The 25,283-nt window shown below is 34.9% G+C and overlaps 3 protein-coding genes across 3 annotated transcripts in view; all 3 read left to right on the top strand.

Moving 5' to 3' along the window:
* Positions 1-18,564, top strand: part of LOTGIDRAFT_142897 (hypothetical protein) — a gene marked incomplete at both ends in the record, with an annotated part of 21,556 nt that extends 2,992 nt beyond the window's left edge. Inside the window, 26 exons of the mRNA XM_009052579.1 lie at positions 402-549; positions 826-973; positions 1,110-1,195; positions 1,429-1,665; positions 2,063-2,147; positions 2,612-2,760; positions 3,441-3,548; positions 3,995-4,130; positions 4,518-4,690; positions 5,216-5,336; positions 5,522-5,661; positions 6,178-6,381; positions 6,976-7,178; positions 8,633-8,673; positions 9,047-9,237; positions 9,675-9,821; positions 11,654-11,783; positions 12,624-12,906; positions 13,717-13,903; positions 15,180-15,269; positions 15,548-15,737; positions 16,425-16,584; positions 16,802-16,880; positions 17,251-17,364; positions 17,934-18,098; positions 18,442-18,564. Coding sequence (XP_009050827.1) covers positions 402-549; positions 826-973; positions 1,110-1,195; positions 1,429-1,665; positions 2,063-2,147; positions 2,612-2,760; positions 3,441-3,548; positions 3,995-4,130; positions 4,518-4,690; positions 5,216-5,336; positions 5,522-5,661; positions 6,178-6,381; positions 6,976-7,178; positions 8,633-8,673; positions 9,047-9,237; positions 9,675-9,821; positions 11,654-11,783; positions 12,624-12,906; positions 13,717-13,903; positions 15,180-15,269; positions 15,548-15,737; positions 16,425-16,584; positions 16,802-16,880; positions 17,251-17,364; positions 17,934-18,098; positions 18,442-18,564 — 3,838 coding nt within the window. The remainder of the gene's footprint in view (positions 1-401; positions 550-825; positions 974-1,109; positions 1,196-1,428; positions 1,666-2,062; positions 2,148-2,611; positions 2,761-3,440; positions 3,549-3,994; positions 4,131-4,517; positions 4,691-5,215; positions 5,337-5,521; positions 5,662-6,177; positions 6,382-6,975; positions 7,179-8,632; positions 8,674-9,046; positions 9,238-9,674; positions 9,822-11,653; positions 11,784-12,623; positions 12,907-13,716; positions 13,904-15,179; positions 15,270-15,547; positions 15,738-16,424; positions 16,585-16,801; positions 16,881-17,250; positions 17,365-17,933; positions 18,099-18,441) is intronic.
* A 2,447-nt stretch (positions 18,565-21,011) lies between these two features.
* On the top strand, positions 21,012-21,602 carry LOTGIDRAFT_174247 (hypothetical protein; the record flags this gene model as incomplete). The annotated part of the gene is made up of 1 exon (XM_009052578.1): positions 21,012-21,602. The coding sequence occupies one exon, from the start codon at positions 21,012-21,014 to the stop codon at positions 21,600-21,602; it is 591 nt and encodes a 196-aa protein (XP_009050826.1).
* Positions 21,603-22,681: 1,079 nt separating this feature from the next.
* Positions 22,682-24,480, top strand: LOTGIDRAFT_239049 (hypothetical protein). The gene is made up of 2 exons (XM_009052577.1): positions 22,682-22,853; positions 23,850-24,480. Exons 1-2 carry the CDS (start codon positions 22,718-22,720, stop codon positions 24,434-24,436), a joined length of 723 nt encoding a protein of 240 aa, XP_009050825.1. The 5' UTR covers positions 22,682-22,717; the 3' UTR covers positions 24,437-24,480.
* The last annotated feature ends 803 nt before the right edge of the window (positions 24,481-25,283 follow it).

Genomic DNA, 25,283 nt, shown 5'->3' with positions numbered 1-25,283 from the left:
TTAATTCTGTAGGTTTGAAAGATAATGTGATTATTATTTTATTTTATATTCTGTGGGTTTGAATGAGGATGTGATTATTATTTTATTTTATATTCTGTAGGTTTGAAAGATAATGTGATTATTATTTTATTTTATATTCTGTAGGTTTGAAAGATAATGTGATTATTATTTTATTTATATTTTGTAGGTTTGAAAGATTATGTGATTATTATTTTATTTTATATTCTGTAGGTTTGAAAGATAATGTGATTATTATTTTATTTTATATTCTGTAGATTTGAAAGATAATGTGATTATTCTATTTTATATTCTGTAGGTTTGAAAGATAATGTGATTATTATTTTATTTTATATTCTGTAGATTTGAAAGATAATGTGATTATTCTATTTTATATTCTGTAGGTTTGAAAGATTATGGAATGAGGAAGTAAAAGAGAGAGGAAAAGAAGAGGCATCATTATGGAGAGTTGTATGGAGGGCTATCAGAACTAGACTACTAATTACCTTTTTATTTATTATTATTATGGTGGCCTTTAGTTTATTAACGCCGGTAAGTTGGGTTATTTTATAACCTACCCCCTACACAACAGTTGAGAGTTCGACTTAACTAACAGAGATATAAGAAGGGAAAATCCTAGCCCTTGACTGTATTGTGGTACTGTGTGGTGCAGAGACATTGCCCGATATTTTTTTTTAAATATATGTCAAATTTCACACATTTGCCCCTTGAATTTTTTCAAATTCACATTTTCATTGGATATAAATTTTTTTAGACAATCTGCATTTAAGATGCCTGTATTTCTATTTTACATTGTTTTCATTCTAGGCGCTAGTAATCAGGAATTTTTTAGACTACCTAACTGTAGGGGATGTCAAGTTTTCTACTGGATATATTTATATAGTTGGATTAATATTGTTTGAAGCTGGTAGATCAGTTAGTGGGGCATTAACTTGGATTATAACTTACATGTCAGGTAAATATATTCCTCACTCCTGGGTTGAGTCAGTAATAGTGTTCATAACTCACCATCGAAATTTGAGCCTTCAAATCCATGTATCCAAAGTTATGTGATTGAACGACTCGTCATTTTAAGATACTCTGTATTGTAGGTATTAGAGTGAGAAATGGTTTCATGGGTTTATTGTTTAAAAAGATTCTTCATTTAAAAGGATTAAAAGACAAAACAGTTGGAGAGGTGAGTTATATTTTTTTATATGTTTTATTTCATTTTATTTTGTTTTATTTTATTTTTATTTATTTATTTATTTATTTATTTATTTATTTATTTATTTATTGTTTTGTTTATGGATAAATTATGTTCATGCTTTTATATATTTTGCAAAGCTATTTCTAATGTATCTTATTCATTCATTCATTTATTCATTTACTCATTCATTTATTCATTCAATTCCTCACTGTGTATTTCAGCTAGTCAATATAGTGGGTAATGATGGACAGAGAGTATATGAAGCCAATGCTGTTGGTCCATTCATCCTGGTGGCACCAATAACACTAATAGCAGGCAGCATTTATGGTGTTTTTCTACTGGGACCGTGGGCGTTAATAGGTTGTGTTATTTTCTTTGCATTCTACCCTATCACTGGTCTCATATCAAGATTAACCACCTATTTTAGAAGGAAAGGAATTGTTATTACTGATAAACGGGTAGGGCTTTTTTCTACAAGGATAACAAGTTAGATTCAGAAGGATCTCGTCAACCAGCTGGTCCTTGACCATCCCCTTTTTTCTACAAGGATAACAACTAAGATTCAGAAGGATCTCGTCAACCAGCTGGTCCTTGACCACCTTTTTTTTCTAGAAGGATAACAACTTAGATTCCTGAGGATCCTGTCTACCAGCTGGTTCTGATTTTTCTCGAATTATCCGTAACCATTTACTACTTAGTTCCACAAGGATCCTGAGCACTGGCTGTTTCAGAGTCAATCCTCTAAATATTGGTCTTTCATGATGATTTGTAATCATTTACAACTGGGTCAACTGTAAAATTGAAGAAAGATGTCTTCTTCAAGATCACTCACTGGCCAAAAATGATATATTTCAGGTTCGAATGATGAGTGAGTTATTGACATATGTTAAGTTAATTAAAATGTATGCTTGGGAGAAACCCTTCGCTAACAGAATTGCAGGTATGGATGTCCCATTTTATTGATAAAATCAATTTTTTTTCGCCCACATCTCACTAATAAACATATACATTATCCATTTTCTGGTCACATTTTCAAAAATTCTTCAGTTTTTAACTGATGTTGATTAAAATTGGTGAAGAAAATCTTAAAGGGACAGGTGCGCCATTTTGGGGGGTTGATTTAAGTCTTGGAGTATGTCATTTTAACATTCAAACCCAGATAATTCTGGACACATGTGGGTTTGAAGGCTCAAATTTTGACACTGAACAATGAACACTATCACTGATTGGCTTAGTTAAAAAAAATCCTGTTTCTGAGACTAAAGTATGATTGGTCAAAAAGAATGGCGCAACTATCCCTTTAAATTGTAGATCAATTTTTATTGGCTTCAATGATATAATGGGCATTATGAGGTCAAATCCCCTAAAATAATTATTGCATATTTTTTTCATCTTCTTCTGTAGAAATTCGTTCTGATGAGAGAGATATTTTAGAGAAAAGTGCCTATGTACAGGGTATTAGTACAGGCTTAGCCTATTTAGTACCTATGTTTGCGTCTGTGGTAACGTTTGTAACTATGGTGGCTTCTGATGTAGATTTAACTGTAACTGAGGTAAGTCAATGAATTCTACATCCTGCTTATAATACATCACTAAGCGTTGCGTCATTGCTTATCATTAAGCTGTGGGTCATTACTTATCACTAATCAGGGGTCATTGCTTATACTAATTGGTGGGTCATTGTTTATCACTATTTGCTGGGTCATTGCTTACCACTTATCAGTGGGTTATTGCTTATCACTAATCTGTGGGTCTTTGCTTATCATTAATTGGTGGGTCATGCTTTATCACTAATCGCTGGGTCATTGCTTATCACTAATCAGTGGGTCATTGTGCATCACTATTTGGTGGATCATTGCTTATCACTAACTAGTGGGTCATTGCTTATCACTAATTGGTGGGTCATTGCCTATTACTAAATGGTGGGTCATTGCTTATCACTAAGCATTTGGTCAATGCTTGGGTCATTGCTTATCACTAAGCAGTGGGTCTTTGCTTATCATTAAGCAGTGGGTCACTAATTGGTTGGTCATTGCTTATAACTTATAGGTGGGTCAATGCTTATCACTAAGACTTGGGTCAATGCTTATCTTTAAGACCTGGGTGCATTGCACACACATTGGTGGGGAAAGTCAGATTTCATTGGATTCTTTACATACCCTAATAGTGAAGAGTTTATTTAATTCTAACTAGATTTAGATTTTAATTCTTGGTCCAATTTATACTCTTTCAGGCCTTCACCTATATTAGTTTATTGAATTCTATGAGGTTTTCACTGGGTGTTATGCCATATTCTGTTAAATCATTATCAGAACTAGCAGTATCTTTAAAACGATTTAAGGTGAGTTTTAATTTTTGTCATCTCATGCAGAATCAGTTGATAGAGTTTCAGTTTCAAACTGACATTAGACTTATGGGATCTATTTCTCAAATAATATTGCTATAAGCTTTTAATTGTTAGTGTGGAACAGTGACAAACAACAGAATTTTTTTGTAAAATGGCACCATCGTTTTCCTGCAATTCCATGAAAACTAAGCTGGAAGATCATTTCCAGATTGTTATTTACATTATCAGAAGTATGACTAATGATGCTTTGATATTGGTAATATCTGTAGATGTGAAAAAAAATAAAACCCTGGAACTGACACTGAGTTAGTGGGAACATCTTGAAAGTTAGTTGGTGCACCAAGGAATTAAAGTCTGTTTGATTGCTGTGCTGTGCTCCATCAAAGCAAGAAAACTTTGTTTTTCAATTCCTTTCACCTAAGTCTGTTGCATTGTTTTAGAGTCTGTTAATAATGGAGGATATGGAAGAGTTGAAATGGGAAGTAACTCACGAAGATTCAGCTGTAGAATTCCACAATGCTAACTTAGCCTGGCCTAAAGTTCAAGATGAAACTGCTGCTCTCTTACAAGAGTATGGTACCTACACATTCCTTCATTGTTTTTTTACAAATGTATTTCAATATTTGCATTATATTTGACTATGGAATATGTTAATGAGTAAGACTGTAGGACTTGTTACGTAAATAAAATTATGACTGCTTGATAACTTATAAGTGCATTGATCACTTTACATTTTTATCCAAAGAAATAGAAGCTCGTGCAAGAAAAAAAAAAAAAGGGTGTAGCTTCAGCTATGCAATAACATCAAAAAGGACTGGTTGTAGCACACTTAAGCTCTACCTACTTTCCTCTTAAAATCCTATTTGTCTTTCATGTAAAGTTATCCAAGTGTGCTATGACATCCTATTGCTGATAATAGACCAGGGTGTTCCTCATTTTAATTATTTCTTAAAAATATCAAAGGAAAACATGTAATTTATGTTACAATCTTTATTATTTTAGCAATGGAAGATAATGGTAGTTGTATTAAGATTAACTTCGCAGATGAGGAAAGTTCGGAAGTTCAAGGGTTAACTTCATCTAATCCTGAAAAAGATACAGTAACTTTAAAAGACATATCATATACCTTAAAAAAGGTAGACCTACCTCCGTTATTTGATTAATTCTGTTAGTTGTCATTCTTGAACCCTTTGAACACTGAGTTTTAGAGAATATATCATAGGTTCTGAATGTATTATAACTCTAAAAGTTATGGGTGCATACATTCTGAAGCTTCAAGTGCTCAAGGTGGTGGTAAAGGCTAGATATGGTGTCCACTCTATGGAAATAGATATACATTTACCAAATACAATACTAGGTAGAGGACCTCCAAAAAGGTCATGTCAAACCATGTCATTTGGATGGGTTGTACAATTAACAACTGACTTGCATGAATTGAAATGGCAAATGCAACAAAATCAACATGATTCTTAAAAACAGCCCCATGTCCAAATGGAAGGGAGTTGACTCAACCATCCAATAATTGGGGGTTTTTTCCCCCAACATGAATATTAGAAAAAAACTAAATTCCTCATTCTGAAATTGTTTGGCCCTAGCGTGAGATATGAGATTATTTGAGGTATAATAATGATCATTGTTTTATAAATTTTATATATATATAGGGTAAAATGGTTGGTATTTGTGGTAGTGTTGGTTGTGGTAAATCATCTTTTATATCAGCTATTCTTAACAGGGTAAGTTGTGGTAAATCATCTTTTATATCAGCTATTCTTAACAGGGTAAGTTGTGGTAAATAATCTTTTATATCAGCTATTCTTAACAGGGTAAGTTATGGTAAATCATCTTTTATATCAGCTATTCTTAACAGGGTAAGTTGTGGTAAATCATCTTTTATATCAGCTATTCTTAACAGGGTAAGTTGTGGTAAATAATCTTTTATATCAGCTATTCCTGCAGTCTGCAAACAGATTTTGATACTTTTATATTGGGAGATTTAACTGAGGTGAGTTGGCACAAAAACCAAAAACTGACTAACAGACACAATAGTTCTGTTGGTACCAATTCAGTAAATTCAATCCTTAAAGTGATTATAAGTGATTTTAAACTTGTAGTTTATCATTATTTTTTTTTAACTTTTCCCATTCATTGCTTAGCAGACAAAATATCAATGATTCATTGCTAAAAATATTTTCACTTCTTTCAATTTCCCTTTTTATTTTGCTATTACAAATATCTTAGCTTATCTTATACAGTAATCAAATATTTTCACTATTAAAATAGTACTCAATATAACAATTGTTGAGTGATATAGATATATTAAAACAGAACCTGAAACATGTTGTAACTCAAGAGTATGATACTATGTGATCTTTAGACAACTGACCTTTTTCAATCTGTGTTCCTGCTGAAGTTTGAATGCCCCTAAGTACCTGCTTTAAACAAATGTCGAAATGTAGACATGAAAATAAATTGCCACACATCATTAGGGATGCAGGCTGAAATAGGTCAATTATCTGAAGAATGTACTGTGTGATACTCTTGAGTAACAACATGTTTCAGGTCCTGTTTAAACAATTTCTTGCATATATTGCATTTTGAAAACACTTCCTTTATTTTTTGTAAGATCGGAGAGCGTGGAATGAATCTAAGTGGTGGACAGAAACAAAGACTGAGTTTAGCCAGGGCAGTGTACAGTGATAATGATATAGTTTTATTAGATGACCCTCTATCAGCAGTAGATATCCATGTCGGGCAGCATATCTTTACCAAGTGTATTAAAACATTACTAAGTAATAAAACTGTAGTCTTTGTCACCCATCAGTTACAGGTTAGTTCTAAATTATAGTCTTTTGTCACCCATCTATAATAGGCTAGGAAGATGATATTCTTCCCTTCTTTGAGGAAGAGTTTGTAGCACGGTCTGTTAAATTTTGGAATCCTCATGCTTGTTACATCAAACAAATGGTTGTCATGGGTTTCAATCTTGGTTGGCATGTGAAAGTCTGGTGACCTTGAATAAGTCATCTTACCTCATTACTAGTCCATCCAGCTGTAAATGGGTACGAATAATCTGGGAAAGATCAATGTCAAGAGGTTCGACAGCTGGTACAATAGATACTTGTGAACCCAAGTTGTTATCCTTGTTAGATTTGGTAGCTTCTTTTCTTATATTTAGCTGAGATTTACTCAAATTTGCAGCAGCTCTTAAAAGTACATATACGGATTATATCAAAGAAAAAAAAATATATTAATCTATTCTTAAGGGCACAATGTTTCTGGCATTATTAAAATTCTAGCTATTTTTCGTGTAAGGGGTAGTAAAAACTAAGCTGAGCAAGTGAAATGTTTTGTGACTATGGGGCTTGTTTGTTGTGTATGTCAAAATTTGAAATTTACTGTCAATTCTCTGTTTTGATTACAGTATTTACCAGATTGTGATGAAGTGATATATTTACGAGATGGTATGATAGCAGAACAGGGGACTCACTCTCAACTCATGCTGGATATGAATGAATATTACAGCCTAGTGAATCTTTTCAACACTGAACAGACAGAGGAGCCGGACTTGGAAAATATAGATCTGGATTTAGACTTTGAATCCAATGGTGATGCTGTACGACGTAAGTTGAATTTAAAATCCTAAGCATGACATCTTCATAATGTCAAGCTATTACAAATTTGTACTTATACCTTGACTGCCACAGCCACTTTTCATGAATGCAGTGATTTGATTGGATTGTATGCCAGTAAATACAGCCAATCAGAGCTTTGACAGAAAGTTTGATAAACATATGGCTTTGTGTCGAAGACCCTGATTGGCTGTGCAATCCAATCAGATTGCTTCATTTATAAAACTTACATGATACAAGAAAGGTGACTATTGCAGTCAAGGTATAAGAACCAAGTTCTTAATAATTTGAATCTTGAATTCCAAAGTAAGAAATCTCCCAGGAATTGTTTCACAAAAAAAGTGAAAATTAAATTCATAGGAATGGAATTATTATGATACATTTAAATCCAAAGATTTTTTTGTGAAACGCAAAAGTTGCACCTCTGGAAATTTCAAAATTTGTTGTATTTTGTGTAAGTGCTTAAACTATCCATTGGACTTTCTATTGACATTCTGATATGAGTTTTGGAGGGAGCACAAGCGTTTGGCATTTTAGCAGTTTTTTTTATGGTAGGAGTACCGGACATCATATTTTTCTTTTGAAAACTTGTACACCCCCACCTTTTTCTCTTAGTTTTAACTTATACAGGTAGCCAGAAATAAATTGCCGTTAACTGTTTACATGTGACAATATCATCCCTTTAACAGAATGTAATTGTCAATTGCTTAAAGGGACAGTACCACCATCTGTTCGATCAATTGTATCTTAGTCTCAGAAACAAATTTTTTTTTGCTGAGCTAATAAGTAATAGTGTTCACAACTCACTGTCAAAAATTGAGCCTTCAAATCCATGCGTTACCATGTGTTATATTTGAAGGATTTATGCAATTTTGTGCAGTTAGAGTACTTCTGAAGACTATTTACAAATACAGTCCCAGACAATGATTTCTTCAAATATGTATGACTTCTGATACAAATAAAAGCTTATTATGGCTTTTTTCATGATTAACATCTGATTTCTTTTCTCTTTTGCATGAGAGCTTAACTTCATAATTCACTTCTGAAAAGCAATACAGTTACCTAAAAAAAAAAAAACGGCTTGATTAGCATATATTTAGCTGACTGCATCAATATCATTTTACTTTTATTTTTTTATAGCTCGTGTGGTTTCATTTTCTAAAGATTTAAATGGAGGAAACATGACACCGATTGTGATGAAGCGTACCATGTCTAATGTTTCTAGTCGAGATGAATATTGCCCTAAAAAGATGGTAGAAAGACAGTTTAGTGCCTTATCTATGTCAATAGAAGAAACAGACAATAAAAAAAGGTTACTTGAAAGACAGTTCAGTGCTATGTCTACTACTAGTGATGTTGAAGGTAATTAAATTTTATCTCCAAAGTGCACCTTTTGAAACTTTCACCCCGCCCCCAAAAAAAACACCAGAAATTTGTTTGAATTTGCAGAAAATCTTGTAGCATCCAAAGAAGTGAATCTTGCAATTCCAGTAAAACTAACTGTTTTCTGATGCCACTATCTCTAAAGCTGCTAACAATATCCTTTTGGATAGTGACATCATAAAATTCTTAGTTTTAGTGGAATTGCAAGAACCACAGATGTCTGATTGAAAATTGGAATGATGCAAATGGATGCTATCATTGTCCCTGATACACATCAAATGTTAACAGAACGTCATTACAATCTGTTTAAATGAATACTACCTCCTTAGTTTAATAGTTTAGACATAGATTCTGTAGTAAGTCCACTGATGAATATAATACTCTTCTTGACCAAGTTTAAAATTTTAATTTTTTGGTCATCCTAAGAGGTAGTATACCTGTATTACTCAATCTGATCATTGCCCAAAATCTATATTTCAGTTGATGGTAAGCTGGTGATGACAGAGGAAGCTGATGTGGGTACAGTCAATCCGAGGGTCTATCATCAATATTTTAAAGCTATTGGTGGATATTGTTTGTGTTTGTTTGTGTTTGTAACGTTTTTTAGCTCTGTTTTAGCTCAAACTTTAACTAATTGGTACTTATCTTATTGGTTAAACCAAGGCTCGGGGGTAAGTATTAGACGAAAAGAGCTCATTATGAACTAGACCAAAACATCTGCCTCTATTCCATAGATGTTTTGATATTTGTCGGCTGGGGTGGTGACAGAAAAACAGGGCTCCGTTTTGTGGGGATTTTTGGACTTATATTTTAGACGTCCATATCATTCTACAAAATTATACATTCTACCCCACAATAAATGTCAGAATGTACTAAATCGATTCACATTTTCAACAAAAATTTGGGAGAACCCTCTCAGTCGTTGCATGAGAGGCTTGCAACAAGACGCCTCTACAAAGTTGCCGTATTTTGAATGTGGTCTTGATATTTGCCCCCCTCATTGAGTCAGTCTGCCCCTTATTTGTATTCCCAGTTTCGAGAGGCTGGTGCTGCCAGAGCGTGACCTAAAGGCAGGGAGGAATCATTCACCCACTTCTTTCTATTGTAGAATGTGAGTATAGTGGTTGATAATCAAACAGTAATCAGTGAAAGTATAGCAGACAATCCTAACAAAGATATTTATATGAGTGTATATAGCAGTTTTATAGTTATAATGGCATTATTACTTATATTCAGAACATTTCTCTTTATGAAGGTGAGCATAATTTATATTCAGAACATTTCTCTTTATGAAGGTGAGCATTATTACTTATATTCAGAACATTTCTCTTTATGAAGGTGAGCATTACTTATATTCAGAACATTTCTCTTTATGAAGGTGAGCATAATTTATATTCAGAACATTTTTCTTTATGAAGGTGAGCATTATTACTTATATTCAGAACATTTCTCTTTATGAAGGTGAGTATTACTTATATTCAGAACATTTCTCTTTATGAAGGTGAGCATAATTTATATTCAGAACATTTCTCTTTATGAAGGTGAGTATTACTTATATTCAGAACATTTCTCTTTATGAAGGTGAGCATAATTTATATTCAGAACATTTATCTTTATGAAGGTGAGTATTACTTATATTCAGAACATTTCTCTTTATGAAGGTGAGCATAATTTATATTCAGAACATTTCTCTTTATGAAAGTGAGCATAATTTATTTTCAGAACATTTCTCTTTATGAAGGTGAGCATAATTTATATTCAGAACATTTCTCTTTATGAAGGTGAGCATAATTTATATTCAGAACATTTCTCTTTATGAAGGTGAGCATAACTTATATTCAGAACATTTCTCTTTATGAAGGTGAGCATAAGGCGACATAAAAAAAAAAAGTTGGTTATCGTCCCCGCCCGACCGGAGACTCGATATATTATTTATTTTTTATTTTCTCATAAAATGTCTAAAAAAGCGTGCTGAGTGTCCAAATTTATCGAAATAACAATGCTGTTCCGAATGCTCCGTATAAGCTTCCGGTACAATTACCTCCCTTGACATTGCGCTTGCGCATTGAAGTTATTGAACTCAGTACTGTTTTGATCCTGCATTCATTTAAACTAGCCTACTAACTAGTCTTCGCATTTTTATTTAATGTAATGGATTTTGTAGTAGCTAGCATTGCGCAAGATAAAAACCCCACATTATTGAAAGCATGGTGTGGGGTTTGCATCTCCAGCGACAAGACACTTTCCGAATTCTACTCAGAATTGGTAGCAGGAAAATTTGACAGCGAGCCGCTGCAGGAGGAACGCAGACGATCATTTGTCCAAGTCCTAGTTGGTGAGTTTGAATGTTTCATCCACATATTTCGACATCAATCGTTCAAATAGATCGTGTGCACTAAAGTGTTATTACAATTGAATTTGTTTTGAATTTATGCACGGAAATGTTATCCCATGCACCTCTACCCTAGCAGGGTGTGCATGGGGCAGGGCGTGCATGGGGCAGTATTTCATAACTTATATTTAGAACATTTCTCTATTTAGAACATTTCCTTTCTTAAGGTGAGTATAACTTATATTTAGAACATTTATCTTTATGAAGGTGAGCATAACTGATATTCAGAACATTTCTTTATTTAGAACATTTCTATTTATGAAGGTGAGTATAACTAATATTTAGAACATTTCTTTATTTAGAACATTTATTTTTTTTGAAGGTGAACACAACTTATATTCAGAACATTTCTTTATTTAGAACATTTATTTTTTTTAAGGTGAGCATAACTTATATTTAGAATATTTCTTTATTTAGAACATTTTTTTTTTTGAAGGTGAGCATAACTTATATTTAGAATATTTCGCTATTTAGAACCTTTCCTTTCTTAAGGTGAGTATAATTTATATTAAGAACATTTCTCTTATGAAGGTGAGCATAATTTATATTTAGAACATTTCTCTATTTAGAACATTTATTTTTTTTTTAAAGTGAGCATAACTTTATAACATTTCTCGAAAATTTAACTGAAAGTGGACACTTACTTTTCAACTTTCACAACCACTACCATTTAAATGTTCTGACATATTTTTTAGGTAACCTTAAAAGCCTCAAGTCAACTTCATGATGAAGTGTTTTTAAAGATCTTATCTTGCCCAATATCATTTTTTGATACAACTCCTGTTGGTCGAATAGTCAACAGATTCTCTGCAGATATGGATGAAAGTAAGTGATATATTTTTCAAGTTATATTTTTGGGGCAGTATGTAAAATAATTTTCATTATCAAAAACGTCGAAAATTATATCTGAAATTGAATTTGTTTTAAAAGGGTTAAAATAACAGCAATTTTTTTTGTTAAAACTTTCAGATACTTTAAAATATTTGATGTATAGTTTTCACAAAATTGAGCAAAAATATTTTTTCGTTATGCCCCTTTAAAGAGCTGAAATTTAAGATATCTGTATCACTTGGCAAAATTGAAAATAATGTTTGGTTCATCTACAATTAAAGTAAAAGATATCGGCAGAAGTATAAGATTCTTTGACAATTTGAAATCAAATAAGGGTAGACTCAAACATGATGTATTTGCAAAATGTCCCTCATTGTAGACTGCATAGTGTTGCCTGTCCAATCAGATACAGAATAGGAGGATATACAACTCCATTTCTTATAATTTCACTGATTTAAAGGGACAGACTCGGCATTTATTTTTAGCAATCTTACCTTTGTCTCAGAAACTGGGATTTTTTAGCTAAGCCAATCAGTAATAGTGATCTCAGCTCACCATCAAAATTTGAGCCTTGAAATCATTGTGTGTCCAGAATTATCTGCATCAAAAGATACAAAGACACTTGTCTTTTCTTGAGACGCTGTCATATATAGAAAAGACATCTATAGAGATAGGAAAAGAAATTCCTAGTTTGAGATATTTGTGAAGGAATTATGTGATTTTTCTAGTACTTCTGAAGACTATTTATATATATTCAAGACTTAAAACAACTCAACTGAAAATGGCTAACCTGAAAACTGATAATAATATCATATTTATGTCCATTTTTTTCAGTTGATATTCGTCTACCTATGAGTGCGGAAGTTTTTATGAACAATGTACTCACCATTTTATTTTCATTAGGCATGATAGCCTACGTGACTCCATGGTTTTTAATCGCTCTTATCCCATTGTGCGTGTTTTTTGTGTTTTTGTATTTATTGTTTGTGAAATGTGTTCGCGAGTTGAAAAGAGAAGACTCCATATCACGGTCGCCATTGTTAAGCCATCTCACAGCTGCCATTCAAGGTATTACTACCATCAAGGCCTACAACAAAAGTAACGAATTTAAAGAAAAGTAAGTAGGCCTACCCTTTTTTTTTTCTTAGTTAATGGGTAGCCATATACAACCATTGGTAGGGAACCCTTAGGATTATCAGGGGGTTTAAATCTTTTTCTTTTTCCTATAACCACTTTGAGGACACTTGATCGATTGCATTTCCCCCTTCCCCCTATAAATCCTAACTATTTTTTTTTCTCTTCGAATTGCCTACAATGCTTCTCATTTCAAAGGCTAAATTAGATTATAATTGTCCAAAAATTTATGCTAGAATACAAATTAAGAACCTCATTACTCATATCCCCCCAAAAATTTTGAAATTAACCCCCAGGCTGAAAACCCCTGCAGTAGGGGTACGAGGTTGATTGGGACATTATTTTAAACCTAGTTTTTCCCTATTAGTCATAACTCAGAAACCCTGAAAATAATATGCTTATGCAAATTTGAAGCTATCTCCAGTGTTGTGTTGTTAAGTAGTCAGAGCATGATCACTCTTTTGCAACACCTGATATCATCCTGCGACTAGGTTTGTCTACCTAGGTATCCCTATCATATGTCCCTTGTAGAGGAGACACTGATAGCATCAATTTGCACTATTCCAATTTCAGTCAGATGTCTGTGGTTCCTGCAATTTTGCTAAGAGATCACAAAGATCAATATATTCTGCGATAGTGACATCATCAAGTGCTGCGTGGAATTGCAAGAACATTAGACATCTGACTGAATGTTGCAAATTGGAACTATCAGTGTCCCCGATACACAAACTAAATTTCACAATCCCTTTAAATTCGGCACATAGTTACCATGGTTACCATGCTATACTTTCAGATTTCGGATGTTGTTAGATAAAAACAGTGTACCCTATTTAATATTTTATTTATCCAATCGCTGGTTAGCTTTACGCTTAGATCTTATAACATTGTCCATCAATGCCTTAACTGGTTTCCTCATTATATTAACCTTTGACCAGATGACTCCTGCTTTAGCTGGTCTTGCTTTGTCTTTTGCCGTCCAGGTAAGCACCCTTTGGTATATTATAACTGTTCAAATACTTGTCTGAAGCCAGTCCCATCGTTAGGGTGAGGTCCATGGGGGCTGGTGAGAATAAAGCGCCCTAGCAAAACCTTCTTCAGTTAAACAGAGATTGATTCATTTCATTGGTACCAAATCAAAAAGATCTCAAATTTGAAATTTTTTTGGCACCATAAAATTGTCAGAAATGAGTTCTCTAGGCCTTTGATTCTTCAAATTTTCTGCCTACAAAATATGAGCCCCAGTTCCAATTCATTCCTGCGACGGAACTGTCTGAAGCTCACATGACAAATCTGGTCTCTCTTCAGACTTGATTTATTGATGGGATATTGCTTCATATAATGTGACTACATGATTATGGGAGATGCTCCGATCATTTTTTCACATGAAATTTTTGGAATAAAAATATTTTTTCAAATAAGGATTTAATAGCATTTCAAAAGTTCGAAAAGCCAAAGTCTAATTTTTCTGACCCGCATGCCAAAAATATCTATCAGAGATTCAGTAAATTTGAATATAATCAAACACAAAGATAGTGCACCATATATGGTCAGACGTCTGTGATTCCTGCAATTCTACAAAAATTAGGTGCATGATGACATCACTAATCGCAAAAAATGCCTGTTTGTCAAAAGGTCTTCATGATAAGTAATGCCATATACGTCTGCCTGAAAATTGGAAGGTTCTAATTGATGCTATCAGTGTCCCCGATATACATACAAAATTTAGAAAACCTCTTTACATTAATATGTCTTTATAATGCACATGTGATAAATTGTAACAATAAATTCTAAATGATAAATGTTCAGATATTCAAAAAGCCTTTTTTATGAAGTATTATATCATAAACATGTAAACATGCACCGTAAAACAGACGTGACAATCGAAAAAATAAAAATTTAAAAACATGTTTACATACCGGTAGTTATAAAATAAAGATATATATGTTATATAATATAACATTTATTAATATAATAAAACATGTGTTGTTTACAAATAATCTCTTCAAGTCAGCTGATGTCTATTTTGGCGTGTGATTTTTTGAAAACATATACAGTATAATTGTGAAGATAATGCGCACCCCTTTTTACCCCCCCAACCGGTAAAGCTGGAAAAAGGTCTGTCAAAGTAAATACTAATTTGTGGGGGTGCTGTACAGGGTACAAACCATTTTTCTGGCGCTGCCACTGATGACGGCCCACCTAAGCACCATTTACATTTTATATGATAGATATGTTAAGAAATATTTTATATTTTAGATGACAGGATTGTTTCAGTTTACTATAAGATTAGCTGTAGATACAGAATCTCGATTCACTTCTGTTCAGCGAGTTCTAGATTATTCTCAGGTAGGTCTGACAAGGTTTGAAACTCCTAAATTGGCCTTTTTTTTTGAACAGTTGAAAATTACAAAAGAAAGCTTAATGAAGAATTTCCCCATTGTACATTGCATGAGATGCGGATAAATAGGACATTTCATTCAAATAGTAATTCTCAAATTTCATTTAATTGCTCAGAATAGATAAACAAAATAAACATTAGATATCTGGACTCTCTAAATTGTATGCTATGCCAGTGCATAGTGACATCAGGTGTTTTTAACTACTAACTTTGTTTTACTTTACAGAACCAACCCCAAGAAATAACTACAGTTCTAGCAGATAAACAGCCCTCTAGTGATTGGCCAAGACTGGGAGAAATCTCCTTTAAACGCTTACGGATGAGATACAGACCTGGTCTACCTCTAGCTCTGAAGGGAATCACTTTCGATGTCCATTGTAAAGAAAAAATAGGCATAGTAGGAAGGAGTGGTTCAGGTATGAGTGGTTTTCATCAATTACTTTTTTTAGACTGCATCCAGTTCTTAAACAATACAAACAAAGGTCTTAGCATCAGCTATATTTACGTGGGTCCCAATCATCCAAAGCATCCAAAACTGATCCAGTGGAGGGCCAAAGATTTAGATGGCCCAGCTTGGGACCCCCATTTTAAAATGAATGGTGCTCGATTAGATAAATTTTGTGGTCCCCACTTGGCCCCTACACCATGATTTATAGAAACGCCATTAAAGTAACAGTTAGCTATAAATATCAAAAGATTAAATACACTTCACATTGGGCCTGGAGCTGTTTTGTATTTTCTTTATTGATTTTAATGTGGTTTTGGCTGAGACTTTTGGATTGCAATTTGTAAGCTTTTGTGTATATGAAATTTTGGGACTCTTTTTGTGAAAAATGCAGGCCCGAGGGGCTGACCTGGGAAAGTCACCTTTGTTCTACAGGCTTTACATGTTAAAAATCCAGAGGCAGTTGGAAATTTAAAAAGAGTAGTCTAATGCTGCTATCCTGTCAAAATGTCCATCATTGCACACTGCATGATGATGAATATATTTCCACAGACGTTAAATTCTGTTCATTTCTCTGTGAAAAAAGTTGCTCTGAAGTTTACCATTTTCATGTAGATATTTGTTTGAGCTAATCAAAAATTATTCGTGTGATTTTCAGGAAAGTCGTCTTTAGGCGTGGCATTATTCCGTCTGGTCGATGCAGCATCAGGGTCTATCTTTATTGATAATTATGATATTAGTAAAGTCAATTTAGAGACTTTACGATCAAGACTATCTATCATTCCACAAGATCCAGTTTTATTTGTGGGGACTATTAGGTAAGTGGACAATGAAAATCTGGATATTTTGTTTCATGTTTTTCTGTGGGTGACTCCATTTGCCAACCATGATCTAACGAGATTGTTATTCATCTTATGTTCTTAATATTCAACCAATGAATTACTAATGATATAATTTATTAATATCTCAAAGTATACAGCATTGAAACTATCTATTAGCTATGAGAACTCTATTGACTTGTTTATGATATTACAGATACAACTTGGATCCTTTTGGTAACCATAGCGACCAAGAATTATGGGAAGTTTTAGAAAAATGTCATGTAAAAGAATCTGTAAGTATAAAATCCATTATGATACCTTAGTAATGAATAGGGTTTTTATGACTAAGTGAAAATTTGTTGAAGACGTCTTTCCTTCCTGCCACTGTTAATGAAACGAAAGAAACAACAACTGTTACAAGGATGATAACTTAGGTTCACAGTTAAGGATCCTGTCTACCAGCTGGTCCTTGACCAACCCTCTTGGCATTGATCTATCGCGGATTATCCGTACCCATTTACAGCTGGGTCAACTTGAATTATGAGTGATGATGACATATTCAAGGTCATCGGACTATCACATGCCGATTGAGATCGGAACCCACAGCCCATCATTTGCTGGACATAACCAAGCAAGTGATGTCATGTTTTGTATCTATTGTAGATTATGAACTTAGATTCACAACTAGATGCTATGGTGGTTGAAAATGGTGAAAATTTTTCCGTTGGTGAAAGACAACTAATGTGTATGGCCAGAGCATTACTTAGACACAGTAAAGTAAGATAATTCCCTTACAAATTCAGTTTATTTCATTATCCCTATATTGGCTGCAGAGATGCACAACTTGGGGCATAGATTTTTAAAAAGCCAGTTCGGAACTATATGTTCACATGCGCATCACTCTAATTCCCTACTTTCGCCTCGGAATAAACAATGTTGATTTAACTTGGCAGTCTGTGACCAGCGAAAAGGGTGAACTACATTGAAAGTTATCCATTTAAAATGTTGTTGAAAGCAAGTTTTCTCAGTTCACGGAGTATATCACTTGTCTGACGATTATAAATGTAGTAAACACTTTGTATAAGATTAAATAACGGAACTCAATTTTATGGTATACTACTACTCATTAGTTTTATTACACACGACGTTTCAACAATCTACATTGTCATCATCAGGTGAAGTGAGGAAATATGGTGCAAGAAGTTATATATATACACAAAAAATAACAATAGCAAGAATTAATTAGGGATTGTATGAGATACATGTCCAACACTGAACATGTGCAGAAAAGTAAATAAGAACAGTTATATTCATATCATTTCTGTATTTTGATTTTCTTATTATAGATCTTGATACTAGATGAAGCCACTGCCGCAATAGATACAGAGAAAGATGCCTTAATTCAATCAACTATCAAAGATGCCTTCGCTGATTGCACAATGCTAACTATAGCCCATAGATTAAACACAGTGTTATCATGTGATAGAATTTTAGTTATAGAAGATGGAAAGGTGAGGCTTTCTTCTCAAAAAACCCCTAACTTAACTTGCACAGCCTTGTAGCCGTTTATTGTCCCATCTGAACGACTAGACACTGTTTCTATGTCAGTCCCTCGGACCTGCATTAGCAACATATTATAAATCCTGTCGGCAGCATCCAGATTTTACTCAAGATTCGAGTCAGCGACAAAAATCAGCGACCAAGACTGTTCATGCGCCTGCACCCCAAGTCTACTTTACAGTTGAATCAGCTGTAAATGGGTTTTGCACACAAGTTCAGAGACAGGATTCTGAAAAACTCATCCTTGTAGAAAATTTGATTCCCAAATTGTAACTGATTATTTTATTATTTCAGGTTGTGGAATATGATAAACCTTCCGTATTGATGGCAGACCCCAAATCAAAATTCAAAAAAATGTTAGAGGCTACAGAAAAACAATCAGAGGCCACAGAAAAACAGCCAGCTACAGAAACGTGACCACTGTGATGATGATCTAGACTATTTACAAGGGAGACAATTAACAATTGATTATGAAGCAGAAACTGTTTGAATTTGTCAAAAATAAATTGGGGGTGCAAACCATTTTTCTTGGTGGGCAAATGCACCTTCCCTGTACCCTACTGGCGACGCCACTTCATGTGGGGATAACATATGGAAAATGAGAAACACGTGGCTTGTTAGCTTGAGTGACTGTTGCCTAGCAACACATGTCAAAGATGACACTGTAAAATGTGCCTTAGCAACATAATATGTCCTTGTATATAAACAAAACACATGACCTTAGTTAAGCTCACTGCTGCCTAGCAAAATTTTTATATCATAGTATCTTAGCAACACGTGGCCTGAGTCTCTTAGAAACACATGGTCTGAGTCTCTTAGCAAAACATGGTCTCAGTCTCTTAGCAACAAATGATCTGAGTCTCTTAGCAACACATGACCTGAGTCTCCTAGCAACACGTGGCCTGAGTATCTTAGCAGCACATGGTCTCAATCTCTTAGCAACACATGGTCTCAGTCTCTTAGCAAAACATGGCCTCTGTCTCTTAGCAAGACATGATCTGAGTCTCTTAGCAACACATGATCTGAGTGTCTTAGCAACACATGGCCTGTTACAAAAATTGACTATTGCCTAGCAACAATAAATGACATCCTAGCAACCTATGTTACTCAGAAACACATGTTTAAAGTGACATTGATACAGTTGCTTAGCAACATATGACGTTTAAATTAGATGAATTTTACATAGCAACGCATGTCATGGCCCATAGAGGAATGTTACTTAGCAACATGACCTGTCCATTTATTTTACTGTTACTTAACAACCATTTTATAGTCCATTAGCGTATTACTTAGCAACATATGACATGTTGAATTAGATGACTGTTACCCTAGCAACATGGCCGGTTCAATATTTTTACTGTTACTTAGCAACCATTTTATAGTCCATTAGCGTATTACTTAGCAACATATGACATGTTGAATTAGATGACTGTTACCCTAGCAACATAGCCGGTCCAATATTTTTACTGTTACTTAGCAACCATGTCATAGTCCATTAAAGTATTAAATTTTGCTACTTAGCAACAAAGTCATGTCAAAAATGTGTTAGCAGTACATGACTTAAATTCTTGATCAATCCTGTACTTAAAGGGGAAGTCTTGATTTTGTGGGGTTTATTTGTTCATATGTATGAAAACTATAGACCAAAACCTTGTCTCCTAGTATACCCTCCGTTTGTAATAACCCCTTTTAAAACATATGCAGTTTGATCAAGTAGATACAATAAAGTAAATAGCATATTTTAGAAATCTTTTTGTGTATAATTAACTATGTTTTAATACGATATTAAAAATTTTGAATACTGCCCATTCAATGAAACTCGTTACACTATTTAATTTTACGTTATCTAGTTGTTATTGTAAGTATAATATTGAAATAAAATTATTAATGTAGAGTTACATTGTGTTTGTTATCAGTGTCCATAATCTGCTCAATTTGGCTGCGAAAAGGGTCAACAATATCCTGTGGCTATAGAAACTGTTTGGATCAAATCCACGGGCGACCATACCCCGAGGAAAAATACAAAATAGCATTAACTACAGACTGACACTCTTCCATTAACAGGAATTAAATTGACTTACAGAAGAATCGCAGAATGCAGGAGAGCATAATAATATGTTTTAAAAAAATACCCTAAAAGTCCTCGGCGCCCCGCTCATTCACTTTTTTGCAAAGGGTGGTTCCTAATAGTGCTATAAAGACGTGGATGTGAGGGTTTTGTACATTAATATTAATGAGGAGTCGACGTGCTTTGACCAGTTGCTGGTCTTGCTACATGGCTAGAGAGAAATGCTAGGATAAAAATGCTGTCCGGGCTTTAATCACGTTCATATCATTTCTAAATGCAAAAAAAAAAGTGTTTGCTGACATCACATCGTGAAGGATTAATGGAATTGCAGGAACCACAGACGTCGGGTTGAAAACTGGAATGGTGCAAATTGATGCTATCAGTGTACCCGATACACATAATTTTTTTAGAAAACCTCTTTACAATCTCTTTAATGTAATCAATGTTCTCCAGTTAATTTGTTGACTATTTGTCCGACTGATTTATATTCCAAATGACCACGATGCATAGTCAATAAAGATGAGGGAAAATAATTGATTTAACTAATGAATATTCATGATGGAAATTAGCATAAAGAATGTTTACCAACCACTGTGAACAATATGTTATTATATTTGTATAACAATGGCGAGGACCTTGTTAACTTCAAAGAATTTTTGACTCAAAATAATCTAAAGGTGACTGAACTATTAATGAGAGTTTACTCCAATTTACAGTTTACATTTTGGAATAAATGCTATCATAGTCATAATGAAAGAAATAAAGTTTATGGTCAAACAGTCCGTCAATTAAGCTAATGGCCAAATGGTATAACCAGTGGCGTATCTACCCAGAAAAGGTGCTGGCCCACAAGCCTCTCATAATGCTGATTGGCCAAACGGTCTACCATAAAAGTTCCGCTAATGTAGCTAATGGCCAAACGATCTACCATAAAAGTTCCGCTAATGTAGCTAATGGCCAAACGATCTACCGTGAAAGTTCCGCTAATGTAGCTAATGGCCAAACGATCTACCATAAAAGTTCCGCTAATGTAGCTAATGGCCAAACGGTCTACCATAAAAGTTCCGCTAATGTAGCTAATGGCCAAACGATCTACCGTGAAAGTTCCGCTAATGTAGCTAATGGCCAAACGATCTACCATAAAAGTTCCGCTAATGTAGCTAATGGCCAAACGGTCTACCATAAAAGTTCCGCTAATGTAGCTAATGGCCAAACGATCTACCATAAAAGTTCCGCTAATGTAGCTAATGGCCAAACGGTCTACCATAAAAGTTCCGCTAATGTAGCTAGTGGCCAAACGATCTACCATAAAAGTTCCGCTAATGTAGCTAATTGCCAAACGGTCTACCGTGAAAGTTCCGCTAATAAAGCTGATGGTCTACCGTGAAAATTCCGCTAGCAATGAAAGAAATGGGGTTTTACCTCCTACTTTTCTGCAGCGCTGCGTTAATTCGTATTCTGTTCTCGTTGGGTTAGCGAGTAAGACACATGTTTGCCCCGAGGACTAGGATTCGATCCTTGTAAATACCATGTCAGTGATGCAGGTCGGGGGTAAGCTACTAGTTGTTCACTGTTCACGTTAAGGATCCTTCGGCAGTCCTGGAAAGGTTTCCCTCATTGTACAATGAATAGAGCTGTCCGCACTAGCCCAGTCAGATGCAAAAAAGGTTATCCATTCCGTTCCATTCGATTGTACACAGTGACGGCGACTCGAGAAAAAATGGTTTGTACGCCGAATTGTGTCCCCGCAACATTTATTAACGTTTTAGCCCCAAAATATGTGTCAGAATGCATCAAATTAATCATCAATCTCGAGGAAAATCTCTCACAGACACTCTATGCACCTTTGCACTTCCTCGAGTTGTGGAATTTTGAATCAAAAGCTATTCATTTGTCCCCTCATGAAGCCTGTCTGTACCGCCAGTCTCGGGAGGGTGGCGCCGCCACTGACTGTACATCTGTTTAAGCGTTTTCAGTTTGAAAAAATAAGAGGTATAATATTGTAAATAGCAGGCAAACAAAAAGCTACAAATAGAACAAAAGCAAATTCATGATCTGAATTATCAGGCAATTTGTGGTTTTTAGAGCCATAATATAACATCCAGGGCGTTCTTATTACCGTAAAATAAATATTGAAATTTATTAACAAGTTTCTGTCAAATTCTGTTTAATTGGCTTTGTGTAAAAGTCAAAGGTGAACGCATCCAATGTTTCTGTTAAAACAAAAAAAACTCCACCGAGTGGAATTTCATAAGACTTGTAAAGGAGCGAAGTACTTGGGGCTGCCACGAAGGTCAATTTCCAACAAAAATTTGTTTGCTCGCTGTTACCACTAAACTAACAACTTGTACCGAGCCCTCATTACAAGTGATACCCGATCTCTTGACCCGTGGGTGTGTTGGCCATTGCGTTGCCTATAAAAAGTTTAAAAACTTTGCATTCTCAGCATTGTCTCCCAGAACGAACCGTCGGACCAGTAAGGTATACCAGCTCTGTTTCATCATGAGACCCGCCAGTGTGTTGTGTTTAGCTGTAGTTGGGCTAGTTGCTATTTTTGCCGTAGCTGAAGAAGCACCAGAAACCGCACAAGAAGCTTTAGCTGAAACTGTCTTCCAAGTCGAAGCAATCCAGCAATGCAGTAAGTAACACTCACTTTCTTTTGATAAAATTCGGTGGAATTTTGGTCCCGTTTGCAATAAAACGCGTTCATTTTGACCGCATTTCATTTTCGCTTACTGGAAATGCTACTTATTGACTCTAACTAAATTCTGATAAATAGCCGAAAAACGTTAAAATATCTATCAGATGCTGGTAAGAGACATCAAGTTTCCCATTTCCAATATTTAGATGCATTCCGACTAGTTAATCTAGTCATTGATTTTACCTGATGCACCGACAACTCAAGCGAGCTCTTTTTTTACGACTAAAACATCCAGAATTTTGTCTGAACATTTTTATTGTTTGAAATTACAGTCCTCTATATAAAAATTGATCAAAATTGATTTTCATGTAAAAAGTTATCAATACTGGATTTTACATTGAAAATATATTTGATATATATTGTTAATGCCCTTTATAATGTTCTATAGCATAGTCGGTTAGAACTTAGAGCGTTGGTTCTTTACATGTCGTCATTTGCTCGGTTAACCGGAGCGAATGGCGGTTGTGAGTTCAATTCCAGTCGACCCAGCTCTAAATGGGTACGGATAATCCGGGAAAGTTCAATACCAAGAGTTTTAGCCAAGGACCAGCTGGTTGAAAGGATCCTTAACTGTGAACCTTAGTTGCTTTCCTTGTAAAATATAGTTATTTCTTTCTTTTTCTTTCTTTCTTTACGTCAGCCTGTATTCAAAATTGACAGAGATATTGCATCCTTCGAGGGACATCTTCGAGGGAAATCTGCAAGGTGATATGATGTTTTCCATATGCATTCAGACTTGACTTGAGTTTGATACTTTCTTTAATACCAGTCTTCATTTAGAGGTGACAAAGTTCTGATTTCATTCTTTCGAGAGACTAGCCAAAGTCTCTGTGTTTTCGAGAATGTTATTTCTTATGCTAGATTTTGATCAATAGATTAGTATTTCGGAACGGTATGACTGTGAAAGTAATCTCTACCTATCTTTTCTTTCAGTTGCTGCTCATCCCGATAACAGAGCTAAGAGATCAACCTACCAATACTCTCGATCTTACGGTTACGACTACAACAACAACTACGGATTCGACAACTACTTGGACTTAGGATTAGGATTCCGACGATACGACTACAACGTTTTCCCAAACGCACTCAACTACAACTCACGATTCGCCAACTACTACCCCGAAGATCTTAGAGTTAACTTGTACCGTCTACCAGCAGCTAGATTCTTCAACAGCTTCTACCCTGGACCTATCGTCCGACCAGCTGACGGAGTTGTAGACCGAACCTACTTCCGAGTCGGATCCTACGAAAATGCTTTAACCGACTTCCGTCTCTTTCCACTCAACAACGTCCGAAGCTTAACTACAGAAACGACCGTCCGATCTGATGTCGCACCAGGATACGTAGGAGCTTTCCGAGACTTCCCTTACGAAGTCCGAGTCTGCCAAAACTGCTGCAATGGTGGAAACCCATGTATTAGATTTACTGGACAAACCTATCCATTCCAACAAGTCACTCGAAATTACGTCTACGTCCAAAATACCAGAAGCGTTTCCAGCTACAACCCTCTCTTGAAATAAGAAGCTACCTACGGGATTTACGTTCATCTTTGACGCATACATCGTAATTTATTTCTATGCATGTCACCACCGCCATCTCGGGTACATTGGGCTACATTTTATGTTGGTTGTTGTACATTACATTTCATGTTCTCTCATAAAATGTAGCTGTTGAATAATAAACTATTTTTGATGTTCTGCAATATTTATTTTATGTATTCATTCATAATTTTTGGGTTGGGGGGGGGGGGGGGGGGTGTTACCTGCCAAGCTAGTGACACCCATCAAAGAAGCTTACTCACCCAACATTACTATTAATGATTAATGTTGGGGAAATCGAGAACAAGTGAAAGTGGTCTGGGAGGTTAATTTGGGTCTTAAATGTATGTAAAAAAAATTGAGTTCAAGTCTAAGAAAAGAAGAGTCGTCTTTTTAACTTTCAAACGCGAATTCTAGACACACATGGATTTGAATGCCCAAATTCCCACTATTACTGATTGCCTTAGCTTAATAGGCAACGTCGTTTAAAATGAAATAAAATAATAAGGAGAAGTCTTTCGGATTATAATACAGCGAACTCGAAAAATCTCGCGAGATTACAAACATGGCGACATTTGTTTACTTGGCTGCTGGGGACGCCGTAAATATTTGTTTACATGTGTCATAAAGCAGAAAACAAGGAAGTTGCGGACAATGCTCGGTATGTTCTTTTCTTTTTATCAATTTTTCAACTCTGGTATGCGATGCTCAAAATTCTAATTTGAAGAATGCTATGAAATGTTTGATAAAAATTAAAATTTGATTTAAAAGCTTTTCTATCCATGCCATGACCACCTCGATCCTGAACACGGCTTCTACTAGTCTACTG

Source organism: Lottia gigantea (assembly GCF_000327385.1).
Source record: "Lottia gigantea unplaced genomic scaffold LOTGIsca_188, whole genome shotgun sequence".
Taxonomy (NCBI): domain Eukaryota; kingdom Metazoa; phylum Mollusca; class Gastropoda; family Lottiidae; genus Lottia; species Lottia gigantea.
The sequence above is the reverse complement of the archived record's forward strand: the minus strand, read 5'-3'. Positions and strand labels throughout refer to the sequence as shown.